The following is a 17,326-nucleotide window of genomic DNA, read 5'->3' as shown; positions in this document are numbered from 1 at the left end:
CCTCCATTGGAAAGCATTTCCGTGTAGAACATTCCTATGTGCCCAATGACCTTATGAGGAATTTTACCATCTTAAAAAAGTGCAAGAGCAAGTTTGACTGTCTCATTTATGAAATGTTTTTAATTAATGAACTGAGACGAAGCCTCAATGTACAGTCAGACTCAATTGGTGCGAAAGTGTTTTGATCCTTTTTTATTCTTGCATGTTTTTAACAACCCCTTTCGTACATTCTCATACTTTACATACTTTTACTTCTTAGTTTTTTTATTTATATGTATGCAAAAATTTTATCTTCACTTTTAAGCTTGATAATGACAGAAGTTCGGTCGAAACGTTGCGCATTTTCCCGATAATTTTTACCTCAATTTGTTTTAAAAAGCCTTTACTTATAAGAATTCAAGACTAGAGTGTAAAAATCGATACCCTATTTATGACCAAAACGACTGAAAAACCCTACCCTTTGGGGCCGCACATACGTATATAGCCCATAAAAGGGAGTACCCTCCCCCCCCGGGCAAGGCTGCTTGCCTTCAAAAGAGATTCTTCCATCTGTGTTGTTGCCATGTCCTTAGTAACCATGTTCTGTAATCTTTCGGGAACATCTAGTTTTTGATTGACATTGAAGAGGTTTGCCTGATGCAGCAACTCGATCACTTTCTTTTCATCATCATTATCCCCCCGATTTCTTGAGGGGTTAGACTCGTTGCATGTAATGTGATCATCGTCATCAATGTGGTACATCTCTCTCGTTAATGTGGCAATACGCACGCCGAGGTTATATGACAGGGTCCATCTACACATCGCTGCTGTTGTCTTTGTGATGGCAACTATGCCCCTGCCTCTCTTTCCAGTACCGTTGAGCCACTCTTGACCCTGATCTGGATCAACCTGGTTAAATCTTTGAGGCGAGCCTTTCAAAATAAAATTCAACAGGTACTTTCTTGTTGAAACAAACATACAACGCGCTTCACTGACTTTCTTTTCCAAGGCCTTTTCCATCCATTGAAATTCGTAACGCTGGTTTATTGACTTGTTTTAAGGTTTACAGTGGTAATTAGATCGACAATATAAAATCATTGAATGAGGGAGACACAACGCAGGATAAAACTCGGCCACAACCTTTTTGCTGCTACATCTATCTTTGTTTTGATGTTTGCACTAGTCCTGAAGAAGACTATTTGTACTAGTTGAAATATATTCCTTATTAAAAAATAATCTTTTTTCGCAGTTCATCCTTAATCTTAATAGGTTTTATTCAAAAGAACATATTTCTTCACACTGTTATTAGACAAACATGCTCGTCAACTTTTTTCACTAGCGTCTCTGGATTTAAAACTTGGTTACACACTGCAGATCACATTGGAGCACTTGATGCATTTCAGGATCTTGGCAATTCTGATAGTGCTAGTTGTATTCTTCTGATCAATCCTGGATGTCATCTTTGCTTTCCAGGGTAAAACCTGTTGAAATCTTACCCATCCGTTGGCGGACATGGATTGAAGTGACAGAATACACTTTTTTCTCCTTTTGCAGTAGACAGATTGTTTTTGCACAAGTCTAGGTCAATGGTTCCTGTGTTATCTGTTAAGATTTCTATTAGATAAGGTGGAAGGTGCTCCAATGCACACTACCTTGACACAAGTATCCACAAAGTCATCAACGTCTGCATTAGCGGTTCTTTGTTTAATTGGAAAGAATAGTCAGTTGGATTAGGTATGCATACTTCTGGGATATCATTCACAATGAACTTCTTTTCTTCAGATGTATAGCTGCATCCTTGTATTGTTGTATGTGACTTCTCTTTCTCAACTAGAAGCGGCCTTTTGCCATTTGAATAGACTAACCTTTCTTCAATCACTGATGCTGATGATTGTAACCTTAAAATTGAATAATCCACTGTCTCTTTTGTCTCTTCTGCTAGGGGACAGGTGATGGACATAACCAATAATGGTATTCGACTTTGTAGGGGATGTTTTGGTAGCTGTCGCTGTGCTTGTGAACCCTTTTAAGCTCGCATGTAAGCCAGATGTTGGGTTCACTGTCATTCCAGGATTCTCAGCGGAAGCTTTGTTTTTTGAAGCTCATGTGCTGGACGTAGTCCTTTTAAGAACTCAGTTAACAGAATGCACTTCAGTTTCAATTGGCATTGTGGTAAATTACTTCGCACCTATTATTTCTTTTTATCACAATTTGGAATTTGGCTTTGTTCTGATGTATGCTAATTGCTGCGATGATATCTCGACTGAAGGTTATCTGTTTGTTAACAGGACTTGCATAGCAACCAAGCAGCCCAAGCAAAATTTGAAGAGTATCACGACGATCTGAAGAGGCGAAAACTGGCTATCCCGGATGATGAGAACAGATGCGGGATCATTGCGAAAGCCATAGGGCAAATGGCTCGAGTAAGCATGATATGACATGTGCTGGACTTTGCAGTGGAAGAGGCATTTCAAGAAACTGGAGAGAACCAAGATCTCCGTACGAAACAAATCCCGAAGATGATTTCAGAAAATACAGTACGTGCAGCAATCGCGATTCTCAACCATGTCATAGAGACCAAGTTTGCGCTAATGCCTCCTGAAGAGAAGTTGGAAGATGAGTATAGCATCCGAGCAAGCAATCAAGTGTCTTATCAAGAAAATGCTTCGCAGAGCGTGAATTATGCAGACATTTTGATTGAACGATATGACAAGTATGTTAAGAAAATTTTGCTATTTAAAGATAGAGTAATAAAGGCAAGTGACATATCAGGTAGGCATCTAATGCCATCTGTAACGACTGCTGACAGTAAAACCAACAAGTACCCAACTGTAGCAGCGGAATCAATTCTTAACTCACTACAGACACTTGGATTTGGGGATATCCAACCGAAAAGTGGCAAGGGACGTGAAAGCTTGTGTTTCCGTAAAAGGAAATGCTCTGAAATGTCGGAAGAAGCTAAGGCAAAGCTTGCAAGACTTGATATTAACGAAGGTGACTATGACAAAGTTTGTCAATAAACATTACGTAACGATAAGGAATAATACTAATAATAAAGACTTTTTTGGGAAGGGGGTTGGAAATCGTTTTGGAAAGTATTTAAAAGCTCTGTTTAAATTGTATGAATACCATCATCACAGGAATGTAATAATAATTAGAAGTAATAAAGCTGGAGAATACCACAATTGATCACTCTATTACCGGGTAGAAGAAAACCTTACTTAATAAAAATGTTGTGATAATATCATGATTTATCACTATATCACAGGGGGAAGAAGAAATTCTTACTTAATTAAATATTCTGATAATATCATGATTTATCACTATATCACAGGGGGAAGAAGAAATTCTTACTTAATTAAATATTCTGATAATATCATGATTTATCACTATATCACAGGGGGAAGAAGAAATTCTTACTTAATTAAATATTCTGATAAGATCATGATTTATCACTATATCACAGGGGGAAGAAGAAATTCTTACTTAATTAAATATTCTGATAATATCATGATTTATCACTATATCACAGGGGGAAGAAGAAATTCTTACTTAATTAAATATTCTGATAATATCATGATTTATCACTATATCACAGGAGGAAGAAGAAATTTTTACTTACTTAAATATTCTGATAATATCATGATAAATTATGCTTATATGATAAAAACCTAATGCGGAATATCAAAAAATCAGTCCCTTATAAAACCATTGATTAATCATGATATTATCAACATTGCTTACAAGAAACATACAAGATATTTCTTGATATATCATAAGTGATAATTAGTCATGATATAGTGATAAACCGCAATGCTGCACCTCTCTCACAAAACCAAACTACTGAAAATTGTTCGTGGTCTATTTCATAAAACAAAGGACGAATTACCATCCCACACGACTTTGGAACTTCTTGCTGAAGACTTTAACAAATCGTTTCGAAATAAAATCCTTCTCATAAGAAACAACCTTCACAGAAACAAAGGATCACTACTTGCAACTACCGTTTCTGATGATTCTTCAAACACACCAGCTACGTTCGATTCATTCTATCTGCCTGAAGGTGAAACGATAAAGAAAGTAAGTGGAATGCTGAGACCGAAAATCTGCACGCTAGATCCAATCCTAACCTGCGATCAAGCGAACTTTTCTTGAGACAGGGCGCTAAAAAGTACGCCTGATACAATTTCTTAACGAGTCGTCTGCCGCCCACCTGTCAAGAGTGATGTTATCATGTGTCATGCTATAAATGTGAGCCAATCAGATTTTACCGGAAATCACCTGCACGCTGCGATTCAAGTAAAGACGCGACAAAAACAAAATAGCACTCTGGCTTTGATGTCTGCAATCAAAGCTATTTCTGCAAATCCTGCTTGATAGTTGGTGCGGTTTCTCTGTTCAAACCATCAAGGAACAAAGAATTTCGAGATAAAATGGCAGAAAAAGCCCGAATTCTTTATGTCATCATCAGGCGCAATCAACAGTGCAATAAACTTTATTTAAACTCGAATATTTGAGATGCCAATAAAAGATGCTATAAAAATTGATATGTGGAATACGGACTTTGAGAAATTCTACTTTTTCAGCAGCAGGTACTCAGCTATCATTTTGTTAGAAGTGTGTTGAGATTGTTCAGCGATTCCGTAAACAGTGTCGAATTTCTCTTTCAAGCTCGGCTGATTCCCCAAATGTGGCAGCCCTAAAGTTCTATTCGTTTCTTTTTGGATTCGCAAATTGTTGCTTCCGAATATATTTTCTTTATGCATTTTCTTCTTGAATGTTCAGGCCTGTATTAATAACACTATTGCCAAATCCCGTAGGAAGTACAACCGTAATGCCTTCTTTTATTCAAATCATTCTTTGGATGCATTCTCTCCGCTCTTCCTTTAAAGGTTTTTGAAAAAAATCTGAAGTCGAAGCAACAGCAGCTGTAAACAGAGCCTAAAGATCACTCGTGTTGAAATCTTTCTCGGCGGCCATAATTTCATCAGCTGTTAACCAATTTACAAGAAGTATGATTTGCAATTCTGTAACCAATCGGAGCGAGGCTCCAAGAGCTCTATTGTTTTTCGGCCAATCAGAGTAAAGTCCAGATTCTGGACTACGAGCAGACGACTCGTTAAGAAATTGTATCAGGCGTACCTTTTCCCACCATGTCTAAAGAAAAGTACCCCTGATCGCAGGTTAATCCAATCCCTACTCACCTAATTACAACAACAACAACAACAACAACTTTTATTGACCCCTTATACTTGAAAAAAAAAAATAATGTACATGAAGTAAGAATTAAAGCTAAATGGGGTGTTGGCTTCCTAAAATAACTAGAAAGTTAACAAGGCTAGGAAACCAAACTACATAGAATAAATTACAACATAAGGGTCAGAATGATGCATACACACACACACACACACACACACACATTGAACTATAGATAACTATAAAAAGGACAAACAAAATTTACAAGCCATGGGGAGAAGGACAGATAAACTTGGATGAAATCCTGAATATAATAAACGAAAAATCAAATTTAAGGCAGCAAATAAATCACAGAATAAACTGAGAAGAAACTCATTACCCTAGGGAAAACAGAAACCAGAATGAAATTAATATTGGCAGAGCAATTCATTTTTTAGTTTTTTATTAAATTTACTAAAAGGAATTGACTTTATATCTTTCCCAAGAGACTTCCACACCTTTGGTCCTTGAAAGCGAATATTAAATATGCCATAGTTTGTCCTAGCTCGAGGCAGGTAATAAGATTGATTTGCTGCACTTCGTGTATTGTAGTTATGAATATTAAGCACTGAATTGAAGAAGGTATCAAAATTCGAAGGCAATGAGTTATTATGAAATTTATGCATAAAAAGTGCAATATGAAATGTAACAAGATCAGAAAGCTTCATAATTTCTAATAATCTAAACAGTGGAGTTGAATGCTCATCAAATGTAGAAAAAGTCATAAATCGAACTGCTTTTTTCTGTAAAATATATAAAGGCTGAAGTGTAGTTGAGTATGTATTACCCCAGATAATTATACCATAGGTCAGAAATGGGTAGATTAAAGAATAATAGAGATTAGTAAGAATATCAATATTAACATAATGGCGAAGCTTAGACAAGATGCCTACACTTCTTTTAATTTTCTTTACAGTACATGCGATTTGAGGTTTCCAGGATAAATTTGAATCAATTAAGATTCCTAGGTATTTAATACAAGATTCCTGTTGCAACTGCTTCCCATTTAGAGTTAGGTGGAAGTTGAATGTTAATTTCCTTTGAGGAGGATGAAAAATTACAAAACTAGTTTTTTCTATATTAAGAGAAAATTTATTAGCACAAAGCAAGGAATTCACATTAGAGAGTTCATTGTTCATACTTGCCTGTAGAGAGGTGAGATTTTTATGTTTGCAGAATAAATTAGTGTCGTCAGCAAATAAATGAAAATGAAAAACTTAAGAACAATGGTGAAAGTCATTAATATATAACAAGAAAAGGATTGGTCCAAGGACTGACCCCTGAGGAACGCCACATGTAATATTAACAGGAGTAGAAGTTACACCATTTACAGTAACTGTTTGCCGACGATTTGCAAGATATGAAGTAAACCACTGATTTGCAATCCCACGGATGCCATAGAACTCAAGTTTTTTTAACAATATCTCATGATTTATGGTATCAAATGCCTTACTGAAATCTAAAAATATACCACAAGAAAAATCTCTCTCATCAATTGCCCTTTGAATCTTATCGACAATACTAAGGATAGCATAATCAGTGGAATGCTTAGCCCTAAAACCAAATTGATTATCAAAGAATACTTTTTTCTTTTCAAGGAAATCAACTAACCTATTACACATAAGCTTTTCAAGCAATTTATTAAAAACAGACAACAAGGAAATTGGTCGATAATTGGATAAACAGTTCTGGGATCCCTTTTTATAGACTGGAATTACATTTGCTAATTTAAAACTATCTGGTACTATACCAGTCTCAAAGGAAGCATTGAACAAAACCTCTAAAGGCTTAGATATAACAGTTTTCAAAATTTTGAGAATGGTCACAGGGATACTAAAAGGACCAGTGGCTTTGCTAGATTTCAGTTTAGTAATTTCATTTTCAATTTCTTCTGCTGTTATAGGAGAAATAAAAAAGCTATTACAGAGAGGAGTTTTTAAATACTCTAAAGGAGACATTTCAACATTTGGTATTGAGCAAGCAAGGTCCTTTCCAATATTAGCAAAAAAATTATTGAACATATCGGCAATCGTATGACGATCAGTTATGACATTACTATCGGTAATAATTTTAATGGTTCTCTGACTTGTTGGAGGCTTAAAATGAATAATTTGTTTAATACCATTCCAAATTCTTTTACTATCTTTACTGTGTTTCAAAAAATAATTACTGTAATATTGTTTTTTGCTTAGTTTTAATAAATGGTTTAATTTATTCCTATAAAGTTTAAACTTGGAGTGAAAATAGTAAGATTTGGTCTTTAAATATTTTTTATAAAATTTATTTTTTACTTGAATAGACACTTTTATTCCCTGAGTTATCCATGGCTTGGACTGAAATTTTAATTCTTTCTTAGATAATTGTTTCAAAGGAATGTGTTTATCTACTATATCAGAAAGTGTAGAGTAAAATGAGCAGAACATATCAGATGGATCAGAATCAGAAGTAAAATACTATGCCAGTCTATAGATTGCAACTCACTGATTAAGGTCGATTGGTTAAAATTAGAGTAGTCCCTTTTATATACTTTTATATTAGAAGGGAGAGAACTAAGATTACTCAGAATAATGAAATTAGCCAAGTGGTCAGTAAGATCATAAACTATATTCCCACTGAGAGTAAAATGCTCAATAGAATTAAAGAAAATATTATCAATTAGAGTAGCAGTGTGATCCGTTATCCTCGAGGGTTGTAAAATGTGAGGTTGGTAAAAGAAGGAAGCAAGGGTATTAATGAAATCATCTGATGGTTTGCAAGAATTCAAGAGATCAATATTGAAGTCACCCATTATGAGGGAATACTTATTTTGCAGATGTATCTTTTCAATTACCTTGTTAATATAAACCATGAAATTATCCAAATTTCCATTTGGGTGTCTATATACAACTCCACAGATTAGATTGGATTGACCGTCACAATTAATCTCTATCCAAAGAGCTTCAAAATCGACATCTGTAGTTGATAGTTCTGATAGAACAGTAAAAGTTAAATTATTGTTTACATAGAAGCCAACGCCCCCTGCATTTGAGAGGCTTGGCTGTGAAATAAAGTTATAACCTGGAATATTAACATTTGTTATGATATCCTTATCAACCTTAAACTTAATTTCCGAAAGCCCCAATACTGAGAAAGGGAACTGCAATTCAGATAGCAAATGAACAAAATTCTCAAGATTACACTGCAAACTTCTAATATTGCAGTGTAAAGCAGCAAAGGACTTCGAGTGTGTTGAAAAGTCATTTATATCATAATTGGAATGAAAGTCATGAGTAGTATAATAGTTAAAGTTCTGATCTGAGGGCATATTATGATCAACATCAATATTTGTAAGGTGTGGAATAACGGAAACAGGAGAAGTTACATTTAGAATCGGTAAGTTCTTAAGTTCAGTGACCTTATCAGACAGTTCACTTTGGTTAGAAGGGCAGCTAGCCCCTATACATTTAGAACAGTATGTAATGCTATAACATTATCAGTACTTATCTCTTTAACTTGTTAAGTTCTTCTTGATTCTTTATAAGTATAGCTGAGCTGTCTCGGTCCTTCCGCAAATAAATCCTTCCATTTGAATTCCAAATGTGATCATAACTGTGATCTTTCTTTACTTGAAGTGTGGCGTTAAAGAGTTCTTTATTTACTTCAGTTAGACTCTCATTTATAAAGATAATATTGTCTTCTGAAAAGCCAAGGTCTTTAGTTGTCAAGCCTCTCAGCTCTTTTCGCCCACGATAGAACATTTCCTTTGTATCACGCCGGGTAAACTTCACTATAATAGCAGGAGCAGATCTCCTTCCCTGATATTTCTGGCTGGTTGGAATACGATGGCTGACCGAAATATCCTCAGGACGCACTGAAACACCCATCATATCTCCGATTTTGAGAACTAGTTCGTTGGTGTTTTCTTTAATATCCCTTTCTTTCAGAGGTAGAGGAAAGCCATGGATTTCAAGGCACTCCCGCCTTGAATACTGCTCGAGCTCGTTGCAAGTTTTCTTTAGATTAGTTATTTGCCCTTCCAATTGAAGTATCGTATTATTTAAGGCCTTGTTTTCTGTAGTGATGGTACTAAAGACCTTTTCAATGCCAGACATACGAGTGTTGGTTTCTTCGTATTTCTTGTTTGCTTCATCAATGAATTTACGAAAGTCAGCCATCTTGTCGGTGAACTCTTTGATTGTTGCTTTAAGCGGTGATAGCTTCACATCAAGGATTTCCAGGATTTTCCTAGTAAGAGGCTCATTCCCCATTTTTAAATAAGTAAAAAAAGAGAAAACAGAACAGAAGGACTACACAAAAAATTGGCTAAAAGACGCAGACGACAAAAACAGCCATCTTTTCTCTCTGACCGCTGACCGCTGTCACAACTTCCCTTTTTTGGTACCGACAATATCTAATATTGTCAGAACATCACTATCAAAGGGAATTTTCCCACAGTCTCTAAAAATATCTCACATAAGACCAAAGCTGAAGAAAACAGACCTTAACAAAGAACTTTTCACTAACTACAGGCCAATTGCAAACATCGCTTTCATGAGCAAAGTAATTGAAAAGACTGTTGCCTTACAAGTGCAGGCATACTTAAATGAAAATCAACTATTACCATCTTGTCAATCAGCTTACAGGCAGTACCACTCTACTGAGACAGCTTTATTGAAAGTCACAAATGACATCTTGATGACCATTGATTCTTGACGCGATGCAATTCTCATCCTGCTGGATTTGTCTGCAGCGTTTGATACGCTCGATCACAACATCTTGATCAAGAGACTAAACTCCTATTTCGGATTCTCTGGTTCAGTTTTACAATGGTTTTCGTCTTACATTAAAGATCGTGGTCAATCCGTCGTAATGGGCGATGTAATATCATCACCACAAAAGCTTGACTATGGAATTCCACAAGGGTCCATAGTTGGACCGCTTCTATTTACACTTTACACGGCCCCTCTTCAACAAGTCATCCTACGTCATAACTTGGAATGCATGTTCTATGCAGATGACACTCAGCTTTACATCGCTGTTAATCCTAAAGATCCATCACCAGCTTACGAGGCACTACGTAACTGCATTCATGATGTCATTACTTGGAATACAAACAACCTACTGATGTGCAATCCTGAAAAGACCGAAGTAATTTATTTCTCATCAAAGTTTAATAAAAATCCAACTATCAATCAAGTATTTTCTCTTAATAACAAAGACATAGAAATTCGCGACAAAGTACGTGACCTTGGAGTGATTTTGGACAAAAATCTTTCACTATCCAATCATATCAACGAAGTCTGTAAAATAGTATCACTAACAATACGGTCAATTGGCCGCATAAGAAAATACCTATCTGCCGATAGTTTGAAGCGTCTTGTAAACACCTTGGTGACATCTCGCATTGATTACACTAATAGCATACTGTACGGTTCGACTGACTATGACCTGAATAAATTTCAACGCCTCCAGAACACTGCAGCACGCCTAATCAAAGGCGCGAAGGCGAATGACCACATAATGCCAATACTAGAAGAACTTCATTGGCTACCAATCCGACACCGAATACAATTCAAGATCCTGCTTCTCGTGTATAAATGTCTTCATGGATTAGCTCCTCAGTACCTTACTGAACTGATTAAACTTCACTGTCCTCCACGTACACTCCGCTCAAGTAACCGTCTAGTTTTAGAAAAACCAATAATCAACATGGTTTCTTATGGTCAACGAGCTTTTAGCTACGTTGGACCGGAACTCTGGAACACCTTACCAGAACATATAAAAAACTCTAAATCAGTAAATGATTTTAAAAAAAATTTAAAAACCTACTTTTTTCAATTAGCATTTAAATAAGTATTTATATGAACATCTATCAGTCCATATGATTAGAGCAGTATAGGTAGTATATTTTTACTGATATACATATTTTTATAGATTTCCGTATACATATACATTTTTTACCTTATTGTAAGCGCATTGAGATTTTTAAATGCGCCTATAAGAACTTTCTTTATTATTATTATTATTATTGATGTCCTGAATTTTTCAGGCTTCTCTATGCAATTGCAAAAATTGCTCCCAAAACTGCGAAGATCATAGCTTCACTTGACTACCACATTGTGTTGCCTTAAGACACAAATCGTGTGAATTTCAATTTAAACTTCTCAACGGATGTCTTGCCACGAATGTCCTCTTTAGCAAAATCTGGGATAATTTCATCTCCGGCTAGCTTTTTTTGTGGAGAAGCAGACGAATCTCTTGAACGTATTATCGTAACTTGCCATTACTCCAAGAAATTCTGGGCAGAAGTTATAAAATGGATGGGCAACCTAGATATTGAAATTGAACCTCTTTCTAATAAACACAATGTTTGGTGTAATGGATTGTAAAAGAGATTTATTTGTAAACCATATTCTGTTGATTGCGAAAAAATATATTCATTCCTGTAGATGTAATAAAACCAAACCATCCTTTATAGTATTAAACGTTAGGATTAAGATGATTTTACCGACTTGAAATGATGATCGCCAAATCTTGTAACAAGTTGCCCATCCATCTTGAAAAATGGGGCAAGTATAGTGAAAACTAATGCAACAATAATCTTGTACTGCGCTGGTCATTATTGTTACGAGTTCGAATATTTTAAGGAAAGGTAGTTTGCAGACTAAACTGAACGCAGGGTTGCCGGAACAACAAGAAGATTTATTCCAAAATGAATGTAGTTTCCATGAAGTAAAACTCTTAACAACACGTACTCGACAAACTTACACGGCCTCCGCCAACTTGAATAAACACTCCTTCTGTCACACTTGACTAAACACGGCTAAGGTCAACTCTCTTCGCTTGTGAAAAACTAGTTAGAAAAAGCTTTGCTAGGACTCGTCTATTTATATACTCTCACAATAAGCTTCTAGAACTTTCTAAAATAGTAATCAATCTAATTATAAAAAGATTACAAAATACACCGATTTAGAAACGCTTACGCACGAACCTAAAAATAAACAAACTACGAACTCTTGCGAAGCTTCTAGGAAGTAACGCTTGTCACGCAATGCTATTTTTCGTAACAATTATTATGTTAAAACGAGTGTGTGTCTAATATATGTAAAGAGATCCACTGTGTATTATATGTGTATGTATTTGTAAGTGAGTTGTAAGTAACTTTTACGATGAAATTAAAATAAAATAAAAATGACAGAAGGCCGAGCACCTCCTCAGTTGTTATGAAAAAAGAAATGTAGCAAGGACTTTCTGAGCCTTCTTCTTCAGGGATAGTGTTACCAGCCACATTGGTTTGTTGAACATCCTATGAAGGATTCTCCATCCTTACCATTAATGACTGGAAATAATTTCGTATCCTTTTTGACTCTAAAAATGTGGTTTAAATATCATTTCATGTTACCATAAACTTTTGATAGCATTTATTTTAAAAAGTGATCCTTATAACCAAGACAAGTGGGCAACGGTGGCTGTGACGTTATTTTTGTGACTTATAGCAAAGCTCTGCACGCCAAGCACCATAGTTAAGAAGATATGGTAACCCATTGATGCAAGAAATTTTGGATTTAGCTATGACTTCATTGACCATCTGTACCTCCGTATGTACATCCACCCTTCCCTGGTATGACAATGTGCACAACTAATTAATTTACAGCATGCATCTTGGCTAATTGACACCTTTCAAAACGAGGTATCCACTGACCATATAGTAGGCTCAAGTTTAGAGCTCATGGACATCAGCGGTTTTTTTGAGTTGACTGCTGACCAGGTAATGGTCTCGATTGGATCGCAGACTCAAGCAAGGTTAACCTAAACCAAAAGGAGGCTTCATTTTTCATGCTTTTTGCGGCATGGCACAGCTACATGGCTATGCTTTGTGAACTATAGCTGTCACAGTTGTCGCTTGTTGTGTTTAGGTGGAAAGCAGTTTGGAAAATATTTTTTTCTGCAGTTTTTGTCAGTCTTAATCCAAAACAGGTTTGACATAGCTGTGGTCACTACCAAACTGGTGGCTACGCAGTTATTCAAGTCAAGGAAGAGCATCACAATAAAGGAGATTAAATTTAAATATGGTGATGAGCAATAGGGTAACTTGAAGAGAACGAGGGATGAAATTTGAGAAATTTAAGCGAAGAAAGCGTTGAGAGAAGCCGAGAAAATTTTGATGAAGAACAACACAATAGAGCGAGAGACAAAACACTTATTTGCAATGGTTAGCTTTCAGGTGATGTTTTTCCTCCTTAATGCATTCACCGCTGCAAATCTGTTTGCAAATCCGTGTTGACAGAGATTCTGACATATTTCAACAATCACACACCACATCGCCATTGAAGCCCACAGCAGACATCATTGGCAAGTTTTCTCGTAACCACTGTCTATTTCGTCAGACATAATGTAACCAAACTCTCAGTGCCCTAAAATTCTTTTATTTGATTGCAGTACATTTATGTGCAACAAAAAAATGCACTTCTAAGCAATGTTTGGGCAGATAAGACTTAACAAAACGGTTTGAGAGGCTCAAACCCGCAATTTACAGCAAAATCTCCAACAGTGCAATTGAGTTATAACAATTGTTTGTCTTGTTTGTCACACGGTTTTGTGGTCGGCTGTGGTTGCTTATTTTGAAACTGAATTCATCCTTTTTGTGGAAACTGTTTCGACTTGTTGGCTTTTTATGTGAAATGGATGTCTTAGTACTGTGGACATTGTAGTATGTCAACAGCTTTATCTAAGACCATGTTGACAAACCCTGGTTAAATGTAATGCCTACTTACAGTTTCAGTTTCAAACACTAATTTCCTAGCTTGCCCACCTAAAGGTGTTACAGATTACATGGTGGGCACAAGTGCACTCAAAATCGCTCTCGGCGCACGTGACTGGTAGCGATATTGGACCGTGTTTTTTTTTGGAGACCTGGGTAGTAATTAAAAGGGTATTTTTAGACCTTCCCAGGACTCCCCATGTGTGTGGTAGTTGAGATTGAAGAAGCCATCTTGATAGATCAATTTCTGCTGTTTGCAGTAAGTAGTCTTGTTTTTTTTGGGCATCCTAGTCATACTCTAAGGCTGCCTTTTCACATCTTAACTTCGAGTTGTTACACTGTATTCTTTTCCTTCATTCATTTTCTTAGTTTTGCTTTTGTAGCTTTCACAGAATGTCAATGTTTCTTGTTTTTCAAAAAACAACTTTGCACGGCTATTTTCCTCCATAAATCTTACTGTAATTTCCAGTTGACAGTAAAATGTTATTGTTGTAGTTCAACTGAATTGCACTTTCGCATGATCGCACTCACTTCCGTTTTTTTTTTTTGCTTACCACATTTGGGTCGTGAAAAAGTTCTGGAAGACGATGATGAGTTTGAAAATAACGAAATAGAAGATGCCTTCGAGAGCAACAATTTCTTAGTAGAAACTCTCAAAAAATTCCTACAAAGACTCGGAAAGGATCTTGTAAATGGCGAATGTTTTCTCAATGCAAGTGTGGAAATGTTGGGTCCACTTTACTACTTGATTCGAAACCACGCTCAATCTCTTCAAAGACTTGGAAAGGACCTTAGATATTTAGAGCGATGCTCATTTTGGTGTCTTTCTATGTCCACTGAGAACCATGGCAGAATGAAGCCCAAGGATGGCTATTGTTTTTCCTGTTAAATTTATTCTACAAACTTTTGCCATTTAGCTGAAAAAATACTAAGTACCTATTAGGAGTGAATAGATTTGATCTAGGTCACAAAACAACAATCAGTAGCATTTAGGGGGCGGTTTCATTCAAGAGTTTTGCATACAAAATACATTACACATACCTATTATTGTTAAGTGCATTGCACAGGGGGTGGGGGTGCCTTAACCTGGGGCATTTCTGGATGGTCAGAACAGACAGTAACTATAAGCAAAATTTTGTTCCAACAGTCGCCACTATGAGCTGATAAGTTTCGTCAAATGCCCAACCTATGTTTGCCTTACTCCCTTCCCCACTGTAGCTTGACATATTCAATGCTGGAATTAAAAAACATACAAACAAACAAACTGGTTCCATTTTTGAAATGTCAATTGTGCTGAGGGGAGCCATGAGTGCTCCATTCCCCAAAGTAGTAAGAAATGACAAATTGGACTTTAGTAGTTTTGTACATAAAGGCCATGTCCTTTTCTTTAGAGGCGAGGACTGAAACTTTGCAGCCACACTTTTTCCCAGTCAAGGTTCGTTTGAAATAGGACACCACCTCTGTCTTGCTCTTCCCAGAAAGTATCGAAAAAAGCTGCTTGACTGGGCATAGGGCAGTAAAGGACACAACTTCTGCCTTCTTGTTCCTTCCAAAGCTTACAAACGGTTTGCAAAAACCATCTATACCTTTCATCATCCTCAGCAGGATGCTAAAAATCCCATAGGAAATGTCACGAGTGATTTCCGTGCAAAAAAGGGTTTCTCACCCGGCGTCTTCCTGCTAGCTTCGATTCAGTATAAAAAATAGTATACAGGGTAGCTATTCAACATTTTGACGGCGTGTGTTATCCCAGGAACATCGTTTCAAGTCAAGTTGTAAAGCGGAACCAACATTTCCACACTTGCATTGACATAACATTCGCCATTTACCTGGTCCTTTCCAAGTCCTTGTAGGGATTGTTTGAGCGTTTCTGCTAAGAAATTGTTGTTATGAAATGCATCATCTTATATTTATTCACTCTCCAGCTCATCATCGTCTTCCAGAACTTTTTAACGAGCTTCCTTGGCTCTTACCGAAGCCGCCATTGTTTTACAATTTGTGGCATTAGCGCGGGAAACCGCTGAACACAATGAATGGCGAACTTGAGTGATTTTTAGTGCTCTTGTGCCCACCATGTTAACATTTCATTTCATATGTGTATATGATTTTCACATTCGCTCACTTGGGTGGTTGGTTAGCTGCATCTGCACGATGAAGTTATCAGCTATGCTCTCAGTCGTTATTTGACTCTGTAGCTGCATGATGCAGCTTGAGTCCAAGACCCACATTTTACCCTTGAGTTTCCGGTAGCTCAATGGTTAGAGCATCCAACTAGATCACGGAGGGTCATGGGTTTGAATCCTATTTGGGGCTTGGATTTTGCCAAGTTCCCAATGGGTTCTATTAACATTTCATTTTACAGGGTTGCCACGGTCAGGGAAAAGTCAGGGAAAAGTCAGGGAAAAACAAAAATTTTTCAAGGTCAGGGAAAAGTCAGGGAATTTTGCAAAAGGTCAGGGAAAATCTCAGTTGTTGTCAAAGTCAGTGAAAAGTCAGGGAATTTATCCTTTAGTAGTACAAAGCGTTCATTACAGAGGTGCAGAAGTACCACAAAGATGAATTTGTTGCCTACAACTCAGACCAAGGTCTTGACTTCTTTCTCTTGACTCTCATTGGAGAGAAGCCAGAGTATTCCAAACTGTGGGAAATTTTCAAAATCTTGCTTATACTTTCCCATGGTCAGTCATGTGTTGAAAGAGGGTTCTCTGATAATAAAGACATCTTAAGCAGCAATATGCAAGATCAAACCTTAATTTCCTATCGGATGGCATATGATGGTATCAAGAATCAAGATGGTCCTGTAGAAGACTCTGTAACAAAGGAACTTCTGGTATCTTGCAGGCATGCTCAAGCAAGATACCAGAGCTGCTTAAATCAGAAAACGAAAACAGAAGAGGCCAGTGAAAAAGAGAAGAGGAAGAAAGAAGTACAGGAGGAGCTTTAGTCATCAAGGAAGAAGAAGGAGAGACTTGAGAAAATGGTTCAGGAACTTACTAAAGAATAAGATTAACTTGCAACAGAGTTTGAAACAAAACACAAAATGGAATTGTTAGTGACACCAAATGCCATGCATTCAAAATCCCCTGAAAAACGTAAAGAGAAGAATATTGATGGTTTGCAGGAGAAACTGAAGCTAATGTAAAAGCGGATTTGACTTATTTCATAATTCGCGTAATGCAAGGTCAGTGAAAATTGTTTTGAGGTCAGTGAAAAGTCAGGGAAAAGTCTGGGAGTTTTTTTAGTTCTAATGAGTGGCAACCCTGTTTTATATTTGTATATATCATTCTCACATCCACCCACAAAGCCTATCCATTAAGCTTGATTTCTGTCATTTCTGTACTGCATAAATTAAAATGTCATCTGAGCGCACAA

At 36.7% G+C, this 17,326-nt stretch overlaps 1 protein-coding gene across 1 annotated transcript; it reads right to left on the bottom strand.

Annotated features, from left to right (window-relative positions):
• Positions 1 to 8,693: 8,693 nt before the first annotated feature.
• Positions 8,694 to 9,461, bottom strand: LOC138031410 (uncharacterized). Its single transcript, XM_068879107.1, has one exon. The coding sequence runs from the start codon at positions 9,459 to 9,461 to the stop codon at positions 8,694 to 8,696; it is 768 nt and encodes a 255-aa protein (XP_068735208.1).
• Between the last annotated feature and the right edge of the window lie 7,865 nt (positions 9,462 to 17,326).

The sequence above is a fragment of the Montipora capricornis genome, chromosome 14, assembly GCF_036669925.1.
Source record: "Montipora capricornis isolate CH-2021 chromosome 14, ASM3666992v2, whole genome shotgun sequence".
Taxonomy (NCBI): domain Eukaryota; kingdom Metazoa; phylum Cnidaria; class Anthozoa; order Scleractinia; family Acroporidae; genus Montipora; species Montipora capricornis.
This window is presented reverse-complemented; position numbering and strand designations above follow the sequence as displayed.